The sequence below is a fragment of the Abramis brama genome (genome assembly GCF_963993115.1).
Source record: "Abramis brama genome assembly, chromosome: 1".
Classification (NCBI taxonomy): domain Eukaryota; kingdom Metazoa; phylum Chordata; class Actinopteri; order Cypriniformes; family Leuciscidae; genus Abramis; species Abramis brama.
In genome coordinates this window covers 41,466,171-41,489,052 of record NC_139963.1, presented here as the reverse complement: position 1 = coordinate 41,489,052, position 22,882 = coordinate 41,466,171, and the positions used below count along the sequence as shown (strand labels likewise).

General features: G+C 40.9%; 3 protein-coding genes across 3 annotated transcripts in view; 1 reads left to right on the top strand and 2 right to left on the bottom strand.

Annotated features, from left to right (window-relative positions):
• Window positions 1-67: 67 nt before the first annotated feature.
• Window positions 68-6,789, bottom strand: pglyrp6 (peptidoglycan recognition protein 6; the record flags this gene model as incomplete). The annotated part of the gene is made up of 4 exons (XM_084111722.1): window positions 6,661-6,789; window positions 5,200-6,009; window positions 496-706; window positions 68-374 (listed from the first exon to the last, which is right to left on the bottom strand). Exons 1-4 carry the CDS (start codon window positions 6,722-6,724, stop codon window positions 68-70), a joined length of 1,392 nt encoding a protein of 463 aa, XP_083967848.1. The 5' UTR covers window positions 6,725-6,789.
• A 7,081-nt stretch (window positions 6,790-13,870) lies between these two features.
• Window positions 13,871-19,754, bottom strand: hspbp1 (HSPA (heat shock 70kDa) binding protein, cytoplasmic cochaperone 1). The gene is made up of 8 exons (XM_084117331.1): window positions 19,556-19,754; window positions 18,466-18,585; window positions 18,116-18,314; window positions 17,805-18,029; window positions 16,744-16,899; window positions 16,561-16,657; window positions 16,331-16,442; window positions 13,871-14,342 (listed from the first exon to the last, which is right to left on the bottom strand). The coding sequence occupies exons 2-8, from the start codon at window positions 18,583-18,585 to the stop codon at window positions 14,262-14,264; spliced, it is 990 nt and encodes a 329-aa protein (XP_083973457.1). The 5' UTR covers window positions 19,556-19,754; the 3' UTR covers window positions 13,871-14,261.
• A 533-nt stretch (window positions 19,755-20,287) lies between these two features.
• tufm (Tu translation elongation factor, mitochondrial) overlaps window positions 20,288-22,882 on the top strand; it is a 6,236-nt gene continuing 3,641 nt past the window's right edge. Inside the window, exons 1-5 of the mRNA XM_084125219.1 lie at window positions 20,288-20,345; window positions 20,887-20,933; window positions 21,299-21,437; window positions 21,518-21,684; window positions 22,237-22,506. Of these exons, the coding sequence (XP_083981345.1) occupies window positions 20,309-20,345; window positions 20,887-20,933; window positions 21,299-21,437; window positions 21,518-21,684; window positions 22,237-22,506 (660 nt within the window). The 5' untranslated portion in view covers window positions 20,288-20,308. The remainder of the gene's footprint in view (window positions 20,346-20,886; window positions 20,934-21,298; window positions 21,438-21,517; window positions 21,685-22,236; window positions 22,507-22,882) is intronic.

Genomic DNA, 22,882 nt, shown 5'->3' with positions numbered 1-22,882 from the left:
ACAATACATTCTGAACAGTCAGAAGTTCAGAACCACATAAATTCAATAAATCCCATAACATTTTTGTTTATCTTTTTACCTGGTAACGCTCCCATGTCTGGATTTCACGGTAGAAGGCATTTCCTGGGCAGTCTGTGGAAGTGGCTTGCCTGTGTCCATACAAGGAGTAAGATGAAGACAGTCGACCTCCGTTCACAGCACAGCTTGTGAAGTCGTACCGCACCATGTTTATCGCACTCCTGGAGGGGAGGGTGGAGGTATAATCTCCAATGAAGGAGACGCCATAGCCTCTGGAGTTGTACTCGTAAGTGTGGGCACCCACCCAATTCCAACCGCGGCCTTCGTACAAGTTTCCATCAGAGCCTGCAACAAAACTTCAGGGGGAAGAACAAGAAATTAAATTGCAAACAATCAGTACAGAAAAGAAGTTCAAAGGGCTTTATGGTACAGAATGATATCTTAAATTATTTTACTACCCATTGGGACTTTCCTAACCTGTATCCAATGTCAGACCATCCATTGCTTTGCTGGTGGTAGCGCTGCATGGACCGCATCTCACTGGCACATTTCTCAAAGGTGGTGCAAGGACTGGAGGGTTGATATGTGTGGTGGATGAAAAGGTATGGCACAGGGAGAGACAGATAGGAGGGAGAACCGATGAAAGATGCAGCCCCCCATTGAGATCTCGTAATGATTTTGGGACAAACTTGGCAGGGGAAAAAAGCAATGTGAGAACAAAAAAAAATAGGTCACAAATAAAGTGGTTTACTTGGTAGTGCATAAATAGTATGATTAAAAATATTTCTAATTTAACAATAAAAGAATATAAAATGTAACCATTAAAACAGTAAATATAAGTCAGCTTTAAATTTACAATTAAAAACAAAATCTAAAAAACAAAATATATGTATGTATGCTCACCACCAGAGGTCTCCATCAGAGCTTGACATTAACCTTTTTTGCTCACCAGCCACTGCGGCTGCTAGTGGTTTTCCAAAGTTACTAGCAACTCAGCATTTTCACTGGCCACAATTTAGACATTGATACCATTGGGCCATATAGATATGTTTTATATTATCTCATAATTTGGCAGTCGGTATATTAGGTATATTAGGCTGCTGTCACTTTAAGACCTGACACACAGACCCATTATACTGTTTTATATAGCCAATATACTTGTCTTTATGTGCACGCACTTTGGGTGTGAGCACAAAATCTGCGGGAATGAGTAAAATTATGCGAAATCCCACAGTGAAATTCAGGCCCTGTAATGAAACATCTAGGTTACTAATGTAACCCCCGTTCCCTGAAGGAGGGAACAGAGACGTTACGTCGATACTGACATATTGGGGTCTCGTCTGGGAGCACAATCACCTCCAAGTGGTAACTAAACGAACCAATTAACTTTGGCCAGTAAGATTTGCATGCTGAGTCACACCTACCCGGACATATGGGTATAAATTGGACCGGCATTATTCACTTCATTCATGCTTTGCTGAGGAGGCGAGACAAGAGCCCGGCCCTTCAGCGGTGGTTCAGGGCTGTATCAGGGAACGGGGTTTACATAGACGTTCCCATTCAGTCAGTCACGTTCAACGTTACGTCAATACTGATATATTGGGGTCCCTTTGGAAAGCGCCATAGCCACTGAACTGTGTTATGAGTGTCGGATATGCAGATGCTGGCAAGCTGTTGCGTGCCACTTAGCAAACTGCTCTCACAAAGTCGTAACCTACCTAGCGCCCCATGCAAGCCCAAGGGTAGTCCTCCATACCAGATGGTATAAAAGGAACAGCGTTTGCTCTGAGGACGGTCGAAGCTGCTGTTCCACCCCAGGGAAGAGTGCTTCGGAACCCAAAGGAGGGGAACGCCATGGAGACCACACCCTGCCCGAAGGGAGGTAACGTGTGGAAATACACATATGGACTGACCCATGGGGCAGTGCTACATACAGTATGGAAGGTCTCAGGTTGCAGAGACCGGGCAGAACGGAACCACCCAGGGAAAGACACGGGTTTACCAACAGGGAAACACATATGGGATTACCGAGGGGGAATCAGATCATATGGGCATCTAGTCCAGTACAAGGGCTGACTGGCCGGGCATGCACATGAGTACTGGGCCTAGCTGGAGGAACTCAATCAGGGTTCACCAAGTGGGGAACTCACCTGAATAGCAAGTAGGCACTCATATTCCCCTGTTAGAGCGGAATGGCGCCGCAAACGAGACACCAAGCCAGTCTTCTTGTACATTACCTGTTCGTACCCAACACATGGGAAGAGATCGGTTCCACTTGGAAATTATAGAATCTCGCAAATGTGTTAGGTGTCGCCCAGCCTGCAGCTCTGCAGATATCTGCCAGAGAGGCTCCGTGCACCAACGCCCAGGAGGAGGCAACAACCCGAGTGGAGTGAGCCCTAACCCCAAGGGGGCACGGCTCGCCTTGGTACTGGTAAGTGAAGGCGATGACATCCATTATCTAGTGGGCCAACCTCTGTTTGGAGAGAACCTTTCCCTTCTTACCTTCTGAAGCTCTGCGTGCAGCCCATGTAAGCGCACAGTGCTTGAATGGGACACAGGGCAGCGGGCAGCATTTGCAAGTTCACCACCTGTCCCGAAAAGGAGTGGTGGGAACTTTGGGCACAAATTTGGGCACACACAAACTCAAGGCATGATTCGCTGACCGAAAATGCTTGCAGGTCCCCTACCCTCTTGAAGGAAGCGAGCGCAGTCAGGAGCACTGTCTTCAGAGACTTGTGTTCAACTGACTCTAGGGGCTCGAAGGGAGCTCTCTGTAAGCCCAAAAGGACTGGGAGGGATTAACCTCATGGCGCCTCTCAGGAACCTGATGATCAGGTTGTGCTTTCCCAGTGACCTGCCATCAACAACATTGTGATGAGCTGCGATGGCGGCAACATAGACCTTCAAGGTGGAGGGGGACAGCGTCTGCTCCAAGTCCTCTTAAAGGAAGGAAAGCACAGAGCCGACTGGGCATTTTCGGGGGTCGTTATTCAGGCGGATCAGCACCAACTGTGCACACTCATGGGTGAGACATGCTGTCATATTGACCGAGTCCCACTCCACACCAAGATAAAAGATGATCTGCACAGAGGAGAGCTTGCTCTTCTTCCAATTGACCCGAAGCCCCAAATGGGTGAGGTGTCTGAGCACCACGTCCCCGTGTTCGCATAACTGATCTCGAGACTGGGCCAGGATGAGCCAGTCGTCGAGATAGTTGAGGATGCAAATGCCCACCTCCCTGAGCGGGGAAAGGGCAGCTTCCGCGACCTTGGTAAAGATGCGGGGAAACAGGGACAGCCCAAAGGGTAGGACCTTGTACTGATATGCTCGACCTTCGAACGCAAAGCGTAGAAACGGTCTGTGTCGAGGCAGAATTGAGACATGAAAGTAGGCGTAATTCCTTTGGCACCAAAGGGGCAACAGACGTACCCGCAGGGGGGCAGCAAGGAGCGATGGGGCCCAACCCAGGAAGCACAGCGTCCCGGAGTAAAGGTAGTGAGTGTAGTGCGCTTACCTGTGTCTGTGGGTCCCCTGAGGGACTGGGTAGGGAGGCGCGAGGAGGCAGTGCGTCCTCAGAACCCCCTGCCCGTGGTGAATGAGGGTGTGGTTTAGAGTGAGGAAGCAGTGCGTCGCTCACTGTCAACACAGACCCGATATGGCCCAGAGGTTTTGGAAAGGCGGTGTAAAAGAAATAAAATGAAACACAGGATTCTCCACCTGGTCCTCCTACGGGCGAAGGAGCGGTGCCTTCACCATCTCCTAGAACAGAGCAGTTCCCTCTATCTCTGGGCCACACATCTCAGGGCCGCTTGGATGGTCACTTGGTGGGCTTAGCAGTCTGGACGGCTGTGTTGCATTCCTGCGGGTGGCCCAGGGTCGACAGGATGCCTCCAGACTTCCCAGAGCTGGTGCAGCCGCAGGGGGATGCCCTCTGCAATGAGTAGGCTGGGGGCCAACCTGAGGCGGCTTGATGGCAGTGTCACGCCAGGGCAAGATATGTTTTATGGCCTCCGTCTGCTTTTGGACTGCCGAGAATTGCTGGGCAAAGTCCTTGACAGTGTCGCCAAAGAGGCCAGCCTGGGAGATGGGGGCGATGAGAAAGCAAACTTTCTCGGCCTTCATTTCAGCCAGGTCCAACCAGAGATGACGCTCCTGGACCAGCAGAGTGGACATCGTATGGCCGAGGGCAAAACGCTCAGTCAGTCGCCGTGTGCAGTTCCTGCAACAACCCCAGCTCAGAACTACCCTTGTGCAGCTCTTTGAAAGCTTTTGCCTGATGGACCTGTAGGATGGCCCTGGCATGCAGGGCGGAGGCGGCCTGTCCAGCGGTGGAGTAAGTCTTAGCAGCCAGAGCTGTCATCGTCTTACCCACCTTGGACAAGAGGCGCAGACGATTCCGCCAGGTGGAGGCACTTTGCAGGCACAAGTGCACCGCAACTGCCAATCCACCTGTGGAATGTCCATGTAACCCTTGGCAGTCCCGCCATCGAGGGTAGTGAGAGTGGAGGATGAAAAAGAACGTCTTCGGGCAGTAAAAGGGAAAAGAATGGCCGTCAGCTCTGGATCCGATTCACACCGCTGGAATGCGTCTTTACACCAAGTAGAACCCACGACAAGCTGAAAAGAAAACAAACAGGAGGAATAATAATTGCTGTTTTCAGAGGTAAACTCCTAATAGCAATAAAAAGAGCTGTTTGCTCTCTCAGAGTTGAAATGCACTTTTTTGATTGAAGGTGATCTGGAAAAGAGTGATCACTGTACAACCGCTCGGCTCAGAAGCAAAATATGAATGAAGTGAGTAATGCCAGTCCTATTTATAACCGTATGTCCGGGTAGGTGTGACTCAGCATGCAAATCTCACTGGCCAATGTTCATTGGCTCGTTTTGTTACCACTTGGAGGTGATTGGGCTCCCAGACGAGACCCCAATACCTCAGTATCGGCGTAATCACCTGCACTTGGCGGGTGGGAGGGTGTTAATGTCAAGCCCTGGTCTCCATCACCTGAGTATTGACACTTTTTTTCTCGGACTCCATTTCCCATATACCCATACCTGAAACTGATAACCATCCACCTGCACCTCATTATCTGGACTATTTCAGCTGCACACACACTAATCAGCATAAACTAATCAATATAAAATGGTAAACATCAGTAATAAATAAATAGGTTTGATTACCCGCATACACATGGACAAATTGCTCAAACCCCTCGTTCACAACATCATCCAGCCTCTTCCTGTCAGACTCATTTAAGTTACGGCGAACTGTTAGAGCCTGAACCACTTGGCTTTTCAGCAAAGAGAAGCTGACGACCTTTTTAAAGTTCATCCTTCGATTTTGACTAATCAGACGGGGCGCCCGGTCCAACCCTGCGGCATCAAGTTGGTGGCTGTAGTAACTCTTCAGCAAGTCACTCAGTGAAAGCTCACGAAGGTTAGATGTGGCAACTTCCGACCCGAGAATGAACCCGTCCATTCCTCCGGTTATTAGGGCGTCTGTTGCCAAGGAGGGCAAACCAGAGAAAGTGTACACCTTTGGGGATTTAATGCTATCCCAAAAACCTTTAGTGCCCAGAGGAGCGCTGGACTGCTCATTGTGGGCATGATGGACCAAAGAGGCAACCAGGTTCTCGGTCAAGGTTAAAGGGTACAGGCCTTGGATGGTCGACTGCAGCCCAGCCTCAAGTCCGAGGAGCATTGGGGCCAACGCCACATTTGAACCATCTAAAGTCAGAACTACACCTTCCTCCTCACCCAACTGTGTTATGCTATGATTAATGACATTGCTTAAGAATGAAATGACGGATGGTTCAGTCGCAAGGTCGCGTGCATCACTGAGGTCGCCGAGGTGACGCTTGATGAGGTCAGTTTCAAAGCCAGCAGCCTTACGTAAACCTTTGACCACATCGAGCATCTGAAGTCCTGGATTCTCTGCTTCAGTTCTCTCCACAGCACTGATGAAGTCATCCATGCGCCTTGTGGTGGTCACTAATGAAACAAATAAAGAAAACATGGACATTTTAAAAAGTAATAATGCAACCACAGCTATTAAAGGAGTCAAATAACAAGTAATCAAACATCTAGAATTCATTGTACTGTGAGTTTCAGACCCAAAAACTCCTCCACAATCCAAAAAATACCCTAAACATTTAGCGAACCCAAGCAGTAAAACACTTTGCAATAAGGTTTCATTTATTAATGTGTTAACTACACTAGTAAACATGAACAAACAATGAACAAAACTTCTACAGCACCTGTTAATCTTAGTTAATGCTAATTTAACCATTTATTAATACATTTTTAGAATCTAAAGTTCACATTAGCTAATGCACTCTGAATTAACATGAACAAACAATTGAGAATTGTATTTTTAATAACATTAACAAAGATGAATAAATTCTGTAAAAAATATATATTGTTCATTAACAAATATTAACAAAACCATATTTGACGTTAATGAAAGTAAAAAGTTGTAGGTTCTTAAGTTTTGTCACTGATGTGAAATCTGTGATGACATAAGGCAATATTTTAAGTAAATAACTCATTTCAGTCTTTTCTAATATTTGTCTGTACACCAAATGAAGAGTATATGACCAGTAATTATTCAGCATAGTGACTAGAAGATAGAATATGACTTACCTTCAGTGAAACCACTGGCAAACACCACAAGCAAAGAAACAAGCAATGGCAAGTGCCAAGCCATGAGAACAGAAGTTACGAGCACTGAAGATTCTCTGTTCACACAGAATGGATGTGTCTACCTGCACCTCATACGCATTATAAATACATTCTAACGCTTATGTAAGCACGTACTGATTAACTAAAGGTTAACATAATAAAGGTCGATTTAGACATGAGAAAGTGACAGCTGCTTTCAGTGTGCCCCAAATAAACTGGCCAAAACCCATGATAAAGAAAGAAATATATATGTCAATAATCTTAGTTTCTTAATGTACGTCACAAAAAGGGTGTATTATGTACCCCTAAATATTAAGATTCCAAAAGGGTTTTTTCACAGTGATTCCATAGAAGAATCACCTTTCAGTGAACCATTTTTAAATTTGGCCTTTTTTTCTTAGTGTGAAGAACATTTTAATGCTTTTTCCACTATTAAGAACCTTTTGTGGAATGGAAAGGTTCCATGGATGCACTTAAAATATGATTTTGTCTCTTATTCCAGGGTTTCTGCAGTTTTTATAAAGGGAAATTTAGGAGTTTTTAATGACCTTCTTAAGACCCAGTAAAGAAAATTTAAGGAATAAATTGAACGGAACACAATGTCTATGTGTTGTTTTAGCAACACTTCAGAGTTTGACAATACAACTTACAACAGATGATTTGAATTATGTGGTTACCATTGTGCTGACGAGTAGCACTTGTGCTCAGGCTGTGAGTGATAACTATAGTAAAGTCAGTACGACACCAGAATTTTCTTATTTGTTCATTATTGTAAATAATGATGAATGAAACTGCATGTTTAAACATAAGACAATTGTTTTAACCTCAGTGAGTTAACAAAAAAATAAATAAGTTGGAACAACATAAGAAAACTTAGTTTGACAAATGTAATGAAGTTCATTTACACATACTAGAATTAAATTGTGTGCGAAAACTTTCTTCAATTATGTTAAGAAAGGGTTATTAATGTTTTTTTGAGTTCTTTATGGAACCATCTATGCCAGTAAAGAACTTTTATTTTTAAGAGTGTATCTTTCAGATCATTCTAGCAAAAAAACAAAACAAACCTATAGTAGTTCTTGTTGGGAATAACTGGAAACTGTGGATAGATAAAGCTTCCATTTTGATCTTACTCAATATCAAATCTTCCTTTGATACGTTTTTTTCACAAGGTCCTGAAATCACCAAATAGGAAACTGGGTTAGGTTTTCCAAGGACATTTTTTAAAGTTTAAATCAGGCGTGTCCAAACTCGGTCCTGGAGCATCACTGTCCTGCAGAGTTTGGCTTCAACTTGACTCAACACTCCTGTCTGGAAGTTTCTAGCCTATAGTAAGACAGTGATTATCTTGTTTAGGTGTGTTTAATTGGGGTTGGAACTGAACTCCTACAGGACAGTGGCCCTCCAGGAGCAGGACTGCACACCCCTGGTTTAAATCATATTTGATAAATAGAGGTTTTGATCGCTTCTGAAATCAATCATCAAAAAGTGTCCTGTTTCTTGGGGCGTTTTCCCAGACAGAGATTAAGCCTAGTCACAGACTAAAATGGCCCTGTAAACCAGATTAACAGAAATCGTCTCGGGTTACGATTCTAACCCTTGTTCCCTGAGAAGGGAACGAGACACTGCGTCGATGACGACACCATGTGGAACGCCTTTTAGCGTAGCGCTCTGAAGTATGAATGAAACTAATCCAATCCTATTGGCGTTGCGTGATGACGTGATGCAGTGTCTCGTTCCCTTCTCAGGGAATCTTCTCACAATGAAGCCTGCCTGTCCCAGAGTGATGCTGTCTCAGGCACAACTAGGACGAGAGCACTCGTGCGCCGGGTGTAGAGAGGAGGTCCAGACTATAAAATCTCATGAATGTGTGTGGAGTGGCCCAGCCAGCCGCATCATATATCTCATGAATAGGTGCACCTGAAAGGAGGGCTCTAGAAGACTCCATGCCTCTGGTAGAGTGTGCCCTCATGGACAAAGGTGAAGGCAAACTGCGCACCTGATAGGCCAGGGAAATAGCCTGAACAATCCAGTTGCTCATGATCTGTTTAGAGGCTGTTGGGTGACCCGAAACACAGCAGCAACTGGTCCGTCTTCCTTCCTCCACGGAGAAGACCTCTGGACATAGATTTTAAGTGCTCTGACAGGGCAGAGCAAATTAAGTCTCCCATATTCCGCCATCACATGAGGTGGGGGATTAAATGCCTGCAGAACTGTCAACCTTGCCATATTAGATGGCACCTTAGGGACATAGGTGCAAGATGACCTTAATTCTCCCAGGAGCAAACTCAAGGCATTGCGGAGATATGGAGAGCGCCTGGAGATCTCCTACCCTCTTAAGAGAGGTAATGGCAAGGAGAAAGACCACCTTAAGTGACAGGTTCTTGGCCCCAGCCAACTCCAGAGGTTTGAAGGGGGCCTCAACCAGCCCTTTGAGAACCACTGCCAGGTCCCATGTGGGAACTCTGGTCCGAGTCGCAGGTCTCATCCTCCAGGCCCGACGGAGGAAACGTACGACCAGCTTATCATCCTGAGGAGTGTGGAAAGCTGCAAGGGCAGCCACGTACACCTTGAGTGTGGACGGGGTAAGACCAGCAGATAAGCGGTCTTGGAGGAACTCCAGCACTAAAGCCACTGGGCAGTTAACTGGGTCCATGCCGCGCTCTCTACACCAAGTGGTGAAAACATTCCACTTTAGGCTTTACAGCTTCTTGGTGGACGGAGCTCTGGAGCGGAGAATGGTCTGGACTACCCCTGGTGACAGGCCAGCCTCTAGGTACTGTGCCCCCTCAGGGGCCAGACCCATATCTTCCACAGCTCTGGGCGAGGGTGGAATATTGAGCCCTCTACCTGCGACAGCGGGTCCCTCCTGATGGGAATCTCCCATGGGGCGTCTGCCAGGAGTGATATCATGTCTGAGACCCATGCTCTGGCTGGCCACAACGGAGCTACTAGAAGTAGACTGACCTCATCGTAACAGACCCTCTCCAGAACTCCCGGGAGCAGAGCGATCGGGGAAAATGTGTACAGACGCAGCCTCGGCCACACCTGCACCATGGCATCCAACCCAGGGGGGCTGGATGCGTGAGAGAAAACCATAGTGGACAGTGTGTCGTCTCTCGCGACGCAAACAGATCCACTTCCACTAGGCCGGACCTCTTGCATATCGACTTCACACCATCGGGGTACCACTGTAGGGCCCTCATGTGCAGCAGGTCAAAAGTATCACATTGGACACAGCTGCCATGAGCCCCAACAGTCTCTGAAACTGTTTTACAGTGATGGCGCAGCCTAGCTTTATCCTGGTCACCATGGCTAGGATGGACTCGATACGTGCAGGAGACATTCGTGCCTGCATCGTAATCGAGTCCCACACCACCCCCAGGAACATAGTCTGCTGGGTGGGTGTCAACACGCTCTTTTTTTTATGTTGAGTCTCAACCCCAAGCTTTGAATGTGGCCAAGGACGACATCTCGATGGCGAACTTCCAGTTCTCGAGACTGAACCAAAATGAGCCAGTAGTCGATGTGGTTTAGCACATGGATGCCCTGGAGCCTCAGCGGGGCCAGCATCCATGCACTTGGTGAAAGTGCGATGGGAGAGTGTTAGGCCGAATGGAAAAACCCGATAGTGGTACTCTTCGCCCCCGAAAGTGAACCTCAGGAACTTCCTGTGAGATGGAAGGATGGAGACGTGGAAGTTTGCGTCCTTTAGATCTATCGTGACAAACCAGTCCTCGGATCTGATTTGACTCACGATAATGGGAATGGTGAGCATCTTGAACCTGAATCTCCTCAGAGACCGGTTCAGATGTCTTAGATCTAAAATTGGACGCAATGCTCCATCCTTCTTTCGAACTATGAAGTACCGGCTGTAGAACCCTGTCTGGTGGAGAAACATGTTGCATGGCCTCTTTTACCAGCAGCAAGTGAATTTCCTGTTCTAACACCCGACCCTACTCTGGGTCTACTGCAGTCCAGACCACCCCGTTGAACTCGGTGCTGGTGTCGAGTGTTTTTGTAAGAGCCCTTCACGATACCCTGAAGCGTAAGACTGGCAGGGAATAATCGAAAATGATTTCCGGTTTGTGGACACAAACACTGCCTGGCTGCAAGCCTTTGGGCCGGACACTGCAGCATGCGTTCACTGGAAACCGATGTGTCCCGAGCGCACTTGGCGGCAGGATACAGACTTCGATTCCTGAGGGCTCCCCAGAGGGGAGGCTCCTTCTGTTTCGTTCTCGATACCCTGAAGCGGAGGACCGGCAGGGAATAATCGAAAACTATTTTCAGACCCAAAAACTCCTCCACAATCCAAAAAAATACCCTAAACGTTTAGCGAACCCAATATTTTAAGTAAATAACTCATATTCATTTCGGTCTGTTTCTCAAACAAAGTTACCGTACAGCTTTAGGAGACTTAGAAAATAACTCACATAAATAACTTTTTCTGTATTTTTATGGTGCTATTTTTTTGGTCCTATTATTGAAAAACTCTTTGATGTTTTGGTTTGGTTCATGACGAAAGAACGTCTTCTGTTTGGAATGACAAGAAGGGAAATAAAAGTAATTTTTTGAGCGAACAAACCCTTTAAAAAACTTTTCTAATGTTTGTCTGTACACCAAATGAAGAGTATATGACCAGTAATTATTCAGCATAGTGACTAGAAGATAGAATATGACTTACCTTCAGTGAAGCCACTGGCAAACACCACAAGCAAAGAAACAAGCAACGGCAAGTGCCAAGCCATGAGAACAGAAGTTACGAGCACTGAAGATTCTCTGTTCACACAGAATGGATGTGTGTCTACCTGCACCTCATACGCATTATAAATACATTCTAACGCTTATGTAAGCACGTACTGATTAACTGAGTTCCATAAATGTCAATTTAGGTTTGAGAAAGTGACAGCTGCTTTCAGTGTGCCCCAAATAAACTGGCCAAAACCCATGATAAAGAAAGAAATATGTCAAGAATCTTGACAAGACATCACAAAAAAGGTGTATTATTCACTCTTAAAATGTAAGATTCCAAAAGGATGTTTCACAGTGATTCCATAAAGAACCATCTTGGGTTCCAGAAAGAACCTTTCAATTAACCGTTCTTAAATGAGCCCCTTTTTTTCTTAGTGTGAAGAACATTTTAATACTTTTTCCACTATTAAGAACTTTTTGTGGAATGGAAAGGTTCCATGGACACACTTAAAATATGATTTTTGCCTCTTATTCCAGGGTTTCTGCAGGTTTTATAAATGGAAATTCAAGAGTTTATAAATACCTTCTTTCTTTCTTCAATGTTTATGTGTTGTATTATCAACACTTCAGAGTTTGACAAAACAACTTTTTTATTCATTTTACAAAAATAGTAGCTTGAACTCTGTTCCCAAACACTAGAACATGGAAATAACTTTTACTGGACCTTCTGATCACACTGCAAAGTGTTGTTCTTCATCAGTATTTTTGTTTTCAGTAGTTTTTCTTTTTTTCCAGTGCACGTCTAAAGATTCTTTAATCAAGACAAATTTCCTGGAATAACATAAAAATTAAGTCTTGTGCTCTGTGAAATTGATCAAAATAAAGCAAGTTTGTGATTAAAATAAGAACAAATATCTGCCAATGGGCTCAGAATAATCAACTTAATTCAAAGGGAAGTTTTCATAAGTCACTGACAGATATTTATTCTTGGTTTAAGCGTAAACGCACTTCATTCTGTTCATTTTTTCAAGACTTAATTTTACATTTGCATCTCAAGTAAATAAATCTTGATTTAGGAATGCTTAGATATTTGAACTGTGGAAAACAGGACAAAAATACTGAGGAAGATATAAATTTTTTACAATACACGTAACATTTAATGAATGACATGATTTTAAGACTTTCTGCTCTGATTTAAGACCTCTTTAAGGCATTTTATGTGTGTTTTTTTGGTAAAGGAGAAGACATTTTAGTGTTTCATGTTCAGTTATGTTGGACATTAGAGGAGTTTCTGTAATGTTTCTGAATTATGTGGTTACCATTGTGCTGAAGAGTAGCACTTGTGCTCAGGCTGTGAGTGATAACTATAGTAAAGTCAGTACGACACCAGAATTTTCTTATTTGTTCATTATTGTAAATAATAATGAATGAAACTGCATGTTTATTTAGTTCATTTACACATACTAGACTCAATTAATTTGGCTTAAACCAACTAAAATGTGTTGACCCAACTAAATTTATTTAGTTTGAAATAAATAAATTAAATTGTGTAAAAAACTTTCTTCAATTGAGTTAAGAAAGGGTAATAAATTCATTTCTTCACTGAATCCTCGATGCCAGTAAATAACCTTTATTTTTAAGTCTGTGGTATGAGATAATCTGATTTAGTTTAACATACATTCAGACACATTATTCAGAGTCTTATGAATAATGAATCAATGCTAAAACACCCATTTTAACCTGTCCTTATGTAGAAATGTGTTTTCTTATTGCTAATAATCTTTCAGATCATTCTAGCAAAAAAACAAAAACAAACCTATATTAGTTCTTGTTGGGAATAACTGGAAACTGTGGATAGAAAAAGCTTCCATTTTGGTCTTACTCGATATCAAATCTTCATTTGAGATAGTTTATCACAAGGTCCTTATTCACCAAATAGGAAACTGGGTTAGATTTTCCAAGGACATTTTTTAAAGTTTAAATCAGGTGTGTCCAAACTCGGTCCTGGAGCGTCACTGTCCTGTCTGGATGTTTAGTACGCCTATAGTATAGACAGTGGCCCTCCAGGAGCAGGATTAAATAAATAGATGTTTTGATCGCTTTTGAAATCAATCATCAAAAAGTGTCCCGTTTCTTGTCATACAACAGGACTTTAAAGACCACAACCCTTTTCATTATAAGTTATCATGGGATCAAAATCTATATTACCATAAATATCTTAATCAGCTGTGCGTTAAACATATTGCAATGGATTCCTCCAAAATTACAGATGAATCAGGACAATGCTAAAATAGCAGGTGACAAAATTTCTAAATTGTGGCCATTTCACTTCAAAAATGTATCTATAATATTACTTCTAAAGTACAGAATCGTGGTTATTAGATAATACAATAGTGTAAAAAAGGTTCATGTTTGTACATGTGTTTTTACACTCACTACAAAGTATTTTTAGGTCAGAATTGAACTTAAACAGAGGTTTGAATCAGAACACTCTTTATTTTAAATCTACAAATTAGGTTTTATTATTTTTATATGTAGTTCTACATTATGGGTTTGTATTTGTGTAAAGAGGAAGAATAAACATTTAGAAAGTTGAGCCTAAACAGCACATAATTTATAACAACAAACTGACATTTTATACAAAAATGTACATATTCATATCATAACACAAGTTTATGTGTTTGTGTACAGTTCATGGTATGTGAGTTTGCACATGCACACATAGCTGGTCAAACTGAACTCTGTTCAGAGTTAAAGTCTCTCTCAAGTTTATCTCTTGATCAATTCTATTTCTAGTTTTTATTTCTCTCTTAAACAGAGAGGGAATACAAACACAGCCTGCGTCACCAGAAATCACCAGAAAGACCTCAGCGATCCATTCCACTGTCCTCCAGGGGTTGCCCTTGGAAACAAGCCGCTCGTAAACGTTCACAAAATTCCAGCTCCTCCTGCAGGAACAGACAATTCAGAGTTGTCAGACATTCGAGTCATTATGAAGCATTGTTTGCAACCTATTTTACTTTTAAAATGTATTTGCTTTACCTTTTGCATATTTTTTAATTAGTATATAAATTAATAATTTCGCGCTTTTTCTAACTTTTATTCGTTTATTTTATAATTATGTTAGCTTGTTTTTTTTATTTCAGTTTTAGTCATTTTAGTACTTTAGCCTCTGCCAAGTCAACATTTCTACATTAAGTTTTCTATCTAATATTTATATTTTATTTAAATTATTTTCAAATACCAAACACGGACTGGCTCATGATATTTGGCAAATGTAATGCTATTTGCTATTATTGTGATAGAATTGTATTATGTTAATGCTAATCTGCATTTAATTATTGTGTACAGTGCGTGCAGAATTATTAGGCACGTTGATTTTCTGATCATATTTTATTTACAGGAACATTTTGCCAATTCCAAACCATATTAATCTTAATAACTACTATTAATTTTGTATTTAATCATTTATAAGTGACATATAATTGTTCATGAAGGCTGGAAATTAAAAATGTCTTATTTTCAGGTGTGCAGAATTATTAGGCAAGTTTTCTATTACAGATAAAATAAACCAAAAAAGAGATTAAACAAAGACTGAAAAGTCAAAAATTATTAAATGCCCATGAGAAGGATACAATACTAATGTAATACTAAAGATTGCAGTTAAGGCATGACCATTGGACAGTGAAATGCTCATTGGGTCAGCAGGGTCAGACAAAAACAGGTAGAGAAGAAAAGCCATCTCTGCAAAACGGACTTCAGGGTAGGCGATGGACTAAAAATAAACTCACAAAACTTATTAAAACGTATTCTAGAAGATGAATTCTTCAAATAGTGGTAGAAGAGGCTATGGTGCTGGTCCTTCAAGAGTCACTCTCAATCTGTCTGTCTATAAAGCCTATAAAAAAACAGTCTTCATGTATTTCACAACATTTCAGCTTGTGATTCTTATTAAGAGGGGGTCATTTTTTAGGATTCTTTACCTAACCCAAGTCTCTGAGCCCCTGACACCTTGCTCTTCTGGAGACTCCAGGTAGGTTGAAGTTCTGGAAAATGGTGGTGCTGAAGACTAAAGGGTTCCTGATGGTTTCACACTTAATTCTTCACCATAATTCTTCATTATTTGCAGTTAATATGTGTCTTTTCTTCTCTACCTGTTTTTGTCTGACCCTGCTGACCCAATGAGCATTTCACTGTCCAATGGTCATGCCTTAACTGCAATCTTTAGTATTACATTAGTATTGTATCCTTCTCATGGGCATTTAATAATTTTTGACTTTTCAGTCTTTGTTTAATCTCTTTTTTGGCTTATTTTATTTGTAATAGAAAACTTGCCTAATAATTCTGCACACCTGAAAATAAGACATTTTTAATTTCCAGCCTTCATGAACAATTATATGTCACTTATAAATGATTAAATACAAAATTAATAGTAGTTATTAAGATTAATATGGTTTGGAATTGGCAAAATGTTCCTGGAAATAAAATATGATCAGAAAATCAACGTGCCTAATAATTCTGCACGCACTGTATGATTTTAAAAAGGCTTCATTACCTACAAGGACAGCCTAAAACAATGCCTAAAAACTATTAGATTATTGCTAAACATTATTTTCTCTATTATTTTACCTACCCATGTTGGTCATACCTATAAATGAGTGGCCTATGTGATGTCAGCTAAGAAAGAAAGTCATTTCAGAGGCAAGACAAGTTATTTCATATCGGTGAAGGATTACGAAACCACAGTTTTTTTCTTTGGAAGAACATGCATCAACAAATTACACATAATAATACAAGGAAAAAAGTAAAAAGGGTCCATTTTTATTACATGTGGACTTTAAAATATTTGATATGAAAGTGAATGTCAGACTGAAGGACAAAGTACAGGAGAGATAAACAAAAAAACAACCGTTAAGAGATGAGTGAATGAATTTACCTGGCTCTCCTCTTGTCCCCTTAGGTCCTGCACTCGCTGGTTGAGCAGTTCCTCCAAGCCCAGCGATGGATCTCTGCAATCACTCACACCATGGGGAGAGTCCTCAACCAGACTACACACATACACGTCGCAAAAAAGCAGTCAGAAACCAAGCGTCAAACTCCAAAAGCTGATGTACTTCCATCAGCATACTGAAGTTTCATTATCATCATGCGATCAATGTTACTAACCAGCAGAGGGCACCAAGTACATGTTCATGTACAGAGGAATGAGGGGACCGAAGAACTGACACCAGCTGCTGAACCATCCCCATAGACAACACTGTATCTGAGAAATTAAGAATGTATACATAAAACACTCGTACAAACTGGACTCTAGATGCTCGAACTGTCCGCATTCAGATTCAGCACTACCTTTGTGTTCTGGGTGACTGGACAGAAGGTTGAGGAGAAGGAACGCAGATTTAGTTCTCAGTTTCTCACTGTCTGACTGCATCCCCCTCATCAGCACTGAAAAACCATCATGTGACAGGAAGTCCCGCAGACCTACATCCTGTTCCCGGACTAAACCTGGGAAAGACAAGATTTGAAGATGCTTAATTCCAGAGGCAGTATAAGGAGGAGACTTGCCACTAAATTAATGGAGGCCTTTCACTTAAAAAGATCCAATGTTGGGTCACCAACCAAAAATAACCTAAATCATATAGACTAAATATAATCAAATAAATAGGCTGATTAGGGCTGTACGATTTGGGGATAAAATGCGATATAAAATGCGATTTTAGTGCTTGTTTGTAGGGATGCACAATTTGGCCAAAATTCTGTGACTAAATAAATAAATAAATATTATAGTACTAAATTTTTTAACAAAATAAGAAACGTTATTATTGCAATCCTTCACTGTATAGTAAAAAAAGCTGTATTTAAGAATAAATGTATAATAATAATCATTTTCTTTTGCAATGGTAAAATTACAATACTTTGTAATATCTTCATTTTCATATCAAGCATTTATTTTTGAAGGGTTTTGTTGACAACAGCCAGTTAGGAAGATGATTTGCACTTTTTATCCCCCCAAATCCATCGACTCAAACTCAGAGCAGATGCAGAGATAGAGATTCTGTAGAGCTATACTCATTTACTATCAATTGTGTGAATTATTTCATATTTGATTATTAATTTATATCAGAAAAAAACATACAGACCGACTTGAGAGTGGCTGTGTAGTAGACAGATGCTATGCTACCAGAGAAAGAGTTTGTGTAGAGCTATTTCATATTTCCATGCAAATTCTCACGAAAGTGTGATTTATGCGCATGTGTGGTTTCAGTTGTTCCAACATTTCTCTCTAGATTTAGAATAAATTAAAGTCGAAAGTTATTGGTGAATCATTTCACACACAAATTTGTGCGTATGCATCCAATACTTGGACAATATCAATCCAGACATTTTCTTTTATGCGCAACTCTACTCACAGGACACCGCGTAGAGTGCTTTAACTCTAACTGTGCTGTTTGCGTCGTGATCTGTGAGTTGCAGGAGTGTCAGTAGCGCCCCCTGGTTGAGCAGGTAGAACTGCACCTCGGGCATATTCTGGGCACAGCTGGCGATGAGCTGAGCCGCTCTCCAGCGAATGCCCGCCTCGGAGTGACAGAGACACCGGGACATACACAAGTCCAGACCGCCCAGCTTCATCAGATCTGCAAAACACACAGAGAAGTGATGCATGTGTTAGATGCTGCAAGAAGACGACAAGAAAGTCTGAAGACCAAACACACACACACACCTCTCGCATTGTCAAGGTTCTCACAGAGCTCAGAAAGCATTTCCAGGGCTTCCTCTCGCTCATCCTCCTCTTCCTCCTCCTCCTCTCCCTCCCTGCGTTCATCTCTATTCAGCACGTCCAAACACTGCTTCATCTGCTCGACCTCATCCATCTGTCCTTTACACACTTCTGCAAGAGCTCCTCTCAGAAACTCCAACCTCTACAAAGAGACAGAATGTGGTTTACTTATAGATGACTGTATATTAAACTGGGATGTGAGTATTTTAATAAACAACAAAAAATAAACATCAACATTACAGACCAGACATATAAATAACTGTCAGGACATATTTCAGAGACTGCATGCTCACCTCTTGCGTCATGGGTTCTGGTGGAGCCGGACCGTCCGAAGCAGAACCGGCCTCCACTGCCATCTGAAGCACACCTTGCAAATTACGGGGGTGTTGCCTGTTACCCCTGCCTTCTGCCATCTATGGAGATAAAGACACATCATATGATACTCGGGATTCAAAGCTTTTCTGACAATCCGTAAATGCTTTTTAAACAGGTTTAATACATAAATTCAATATTCGGGCAACTTTACTAAAATTTGTCAAAAACTTTGTTAATACAAATGAGATGCACAAAATCACATTTCTGCTATTTTCAGTATAATACTAAATATTTTTGGTTGATTTTTATGGTAACTTCTAGTCATGTTGAGAATAGTGATTTTTTTTTTTTTTACATTTATATCTTTTATTTCACTTACACAGATAATATACTTTTGATATTTTTCTTTCACTTAGAAATGTGTTCAGATAATATATTTTTGGTGACATATTTCTTATATTTCGCTTACAGATGTAACGTATTATCACAGATTACACATTTTGTGACCTTAATTTATTTATTTTCACATACAGATGTATTATCACAAATAATACACTTTATGACATATTTATTACTTACACCTATATTATCATATATTATTTTGACATTTATTTATTATATTTCACTTAAAGATATTATCACATCACGGATAATATTTTATGACATTTTAATATTGTGCCATTTATTTCTGACAGATAATCAAAGATTATACATTTTTGTGACATATTTATTTATTTTATTTCACTTAGACATATCATATACTTTGTGACATTTATTTCTTATGTTACACTTACAGATGTATTATCAAAGATAATACATTTTTGTGACATTTACATATTTATTTTGTTTCACTTACAGATATATTATCACTTATAATATATGACATCCATTTTATATTTCCCTTACAGTTACAGATATGTTATAGCAGATAAAATATTTTTGACATAGCCTATTTAACAGATACTGTCAGACTCAAAGATACGTTAAGGAACAGCCAAATACAACGAAACCGAATCACGTTCTTCTAATGTTCAAAATGTAAACACGGGTAAAACAACTCGGGCCTACCTTTGGAAATGCTGTGTGTCAAAGTTTAAAAGTAGACGTTGCAAGGATGTGTGTCAAGAGGTTTCGCAGCAGTATTAATAATAATGTGCGTGATCTCCGCGCAGAAATTATAAGGACACCATCGGTGATCCAGAAGCTTCCAGATGCTGCCGCACATTAACGGCGCGTGCAGCAGAAACCGTCGACGCGCGATGACGTCAAGACCCTTACCGTAATGATTTTGATCATCATTCTAGTTGTATCTCAATCACCAAAGGGATTTAATAAATAATAATTAGTATAATTAAAACATTGTAAACCCTACAATTACTTTAGCATCATATTAGCTGTTAAAATGATATTACATTGTATTATATTATATATATGACTACGCACATAATTTATACATAGCTATATATAAAATATTTTTGACATATATCTATATATTTTATTTTTTACACACACATATATATATATATATATAGCATGTTTATAATTAAAATACCAGTTGTTACTAGCCTTTTTTTTCTAGCGTTTTTCTATTTTTCTGCTGTTAAACATATGTTTATAAAAGTGGTAGCTAGTGTTAGCAATAGTCTCATTGTAATACAATAAATTAGTAAGTAGTCATCAATGAAAGTAAAGTAATTTGGTTTACAAAGAGACCGCTTAATATCAACTTCCATTGTCTAGAACTGTTACGGTAAAGTAAATACGCGTGTTGATTGCGTATGTGTATTTCTCCGCGCACGCGCTTTTGCTAGTGTCCGCAAAATGGCTGCGCTCGTGAGCGTCCGCGCGTGCCTCTCCGGTAAGTTACAAAATCTGTGTATTTTTCTTTTCGCGTGCCATTGACATTGTGTTTATGCTACGAGTGTTTTGCGTGCGAGATGTACCACATATATATGTGTGTGTTTATATGTGAGTGTGGAAATGACAGTGATTGTGAATTGAGAAAGGATGCTCGTGCCTTCCGTAAGCAAGGTCAAGTTCCTCAGCCCGTGCCTTACATCATAGTGAGAGATAAATGCATATAGTGACTTTAATGCATAGGATTGTTTATGCATACGTAATTGAAGATCTGTCCTGTAAAGATTAGACATCTGGGCAATAGATTAGGGCTGTTTCAGTCTCTTTTACTTTTGACAGCTGTGCCAAGAGACTGAGACTTTGAGGCATTGAACTTTTTAAATGGTTGTTTTGTGGAGTGTTGATTATGAGCCATGCTTTTATTTGGCATATTTGTTGAAGTAATGCTTAGACACACATCAAAAACAATAAGCCACTATAAGTCATGCAAATGAAATGAAATTTTACATGACATTAAGCACATTTTCTCTCCTGTTTTCCAGCCCTTCAGTTGACCTCCCCGAGTTTACTACACAGCTCCTATAAACTGGTAAGTTTTCATGTTCAGAATATTTGTAACTTTATGCAATAAAGGCCTGGTTTCACAAACAGGGCTTTGATTAAGTCGGGATCAGGGCTTAATTCAATTAGGGCATTTAAGTATCTTTTATAAACGTGCCTTAGAAAAAAGCATTACTGGTGTGCATCTTGAGACAAAAGAATGGAACTCACATATTTTAAGATATGCCAGTGCAAACTACTTTCAGTTTAAACTGCTCAAAAATGCATTTTAGTCTGGGACTAGGCTTAAGCTTAGTCTGTGAAACCAAGGGGTAAAATATTTAATAAGAGAGTACAATTATTTGTGATTATCATCATGTGCATTAATATATTTCTTTTATTATGTTCTGTTAGCTTGCAGTTCCTCTAAGTCGGAGGAATTTCGCAGCAGAAGCGAAGAAGGTTTTCTCTCGTTCTAAACCCCATTTGAACATCGGGACTATCGGCCATGTGGACCACGGCAAAACCACGCTGACCGCCGCCATTACCAAAGGTATATTGTCGACTTGTTTTTATTTCTTACTATTCAAAAAGCAGTTTGCTGACTGTATTTTGTTCTTGTGTTTGTGTCAGTCCTTGCCGAAGCCGGTGGTGCAAGTTATAAGACGTATGAGGATATTGACAACGCTCCGGAAGAGAAGGCTAGAGGAATCACCATAAACGCCTCGCATGTGGAATACACCACCGCCAACAGACACTACGCTCACACAGACTGCCCCGGTCATGCCGACTACGTCAAGGTATTGCACACAGATAGCATAGCGTCTGTCTGTCTGTTAGTATGTTTTTTTTTCTGATATAAATTAATACGCTTATTCAACAAGGATGCATTAAATACATCAATAGTGACTGTAAGGACATTTATAATGTTACATAAGATTTATATTTCAAATAAATGCTTTTCTTTTGAACTTTATATTCATTAAAGAATCCTGAGGAAAAAATCCTTCACAGTTTCCTCAAAAATATATAAACAACACAACTGTTTTCAACATTGATAATAATCAGAAATGTTTCTCAAATCATCATATCAGAATGATTTCTGAAGGATCATGTGACACTGAAGGCTAGAGTAATGATGCTGAAAATTCAGCTTTGATTACTAAAATATATTCAAATAGAAAACAGATCTTTTAAATTGTATTAATATTTCACAATTTTTACTTTATTTTTGGTCAAATAAATGCACCCTTGGTGAAGACTTCAAAAACAAGAAAAATCTAACCGACCCAACAGAAGTGTACATGTGTTGTCATTGCATGTGTATTATAACTGCACATCTCTGTCTGAAGAACATGATCACAGGCACATCTCAGATGGACGGCTGCATCTTAGTGGTGGCGGCGACCGACGGTCAGATGCCCCAGACGCGAGAGCACCTCCTGCTGGCGCGGCAGATCGGTGTGGAGCACGTGGTGGTGTTCGTGAACAAGGCCGATGCAGTGGAGGACAAAGAGATGCTGGACCTGGTGGAGCTGGAGATCAGAGAGCTGCTCACCGAGTTCGGCTACGATGGCGAAAATACACCGGTTGTTATTGGATCGGCACTCTGCGCTCTGGAGGTAAGGATGGAGGGTTGGAGATTAACTGGTTAAAAGTCGGCGTGAAATGGAAGTTGCGATCGTTTTTTTTCTTCCATATTGTGACGTATATATGAGTGAAATAGATTCTTGAACAAGAGTAAATGTAGGGCGGGATTTGATTTTATCCATGTGGTTTGCTATTGGTGGATCTCATGTGAGTGACAGGTTGCCCCGCCCTCACACCAGTAAACACATCATCAGAGAAGAGAAGAGATGCAAGAGGAGGGGAAGTGATTGTGAATAAAGATTATGAGGCACATGAATAAAAAAAATAATGATATGCACAGATAAATCAGTTATAATAAATACTGCAATATTCCATTAAAATAATAATAATAATTTTTTATTCCTGGGT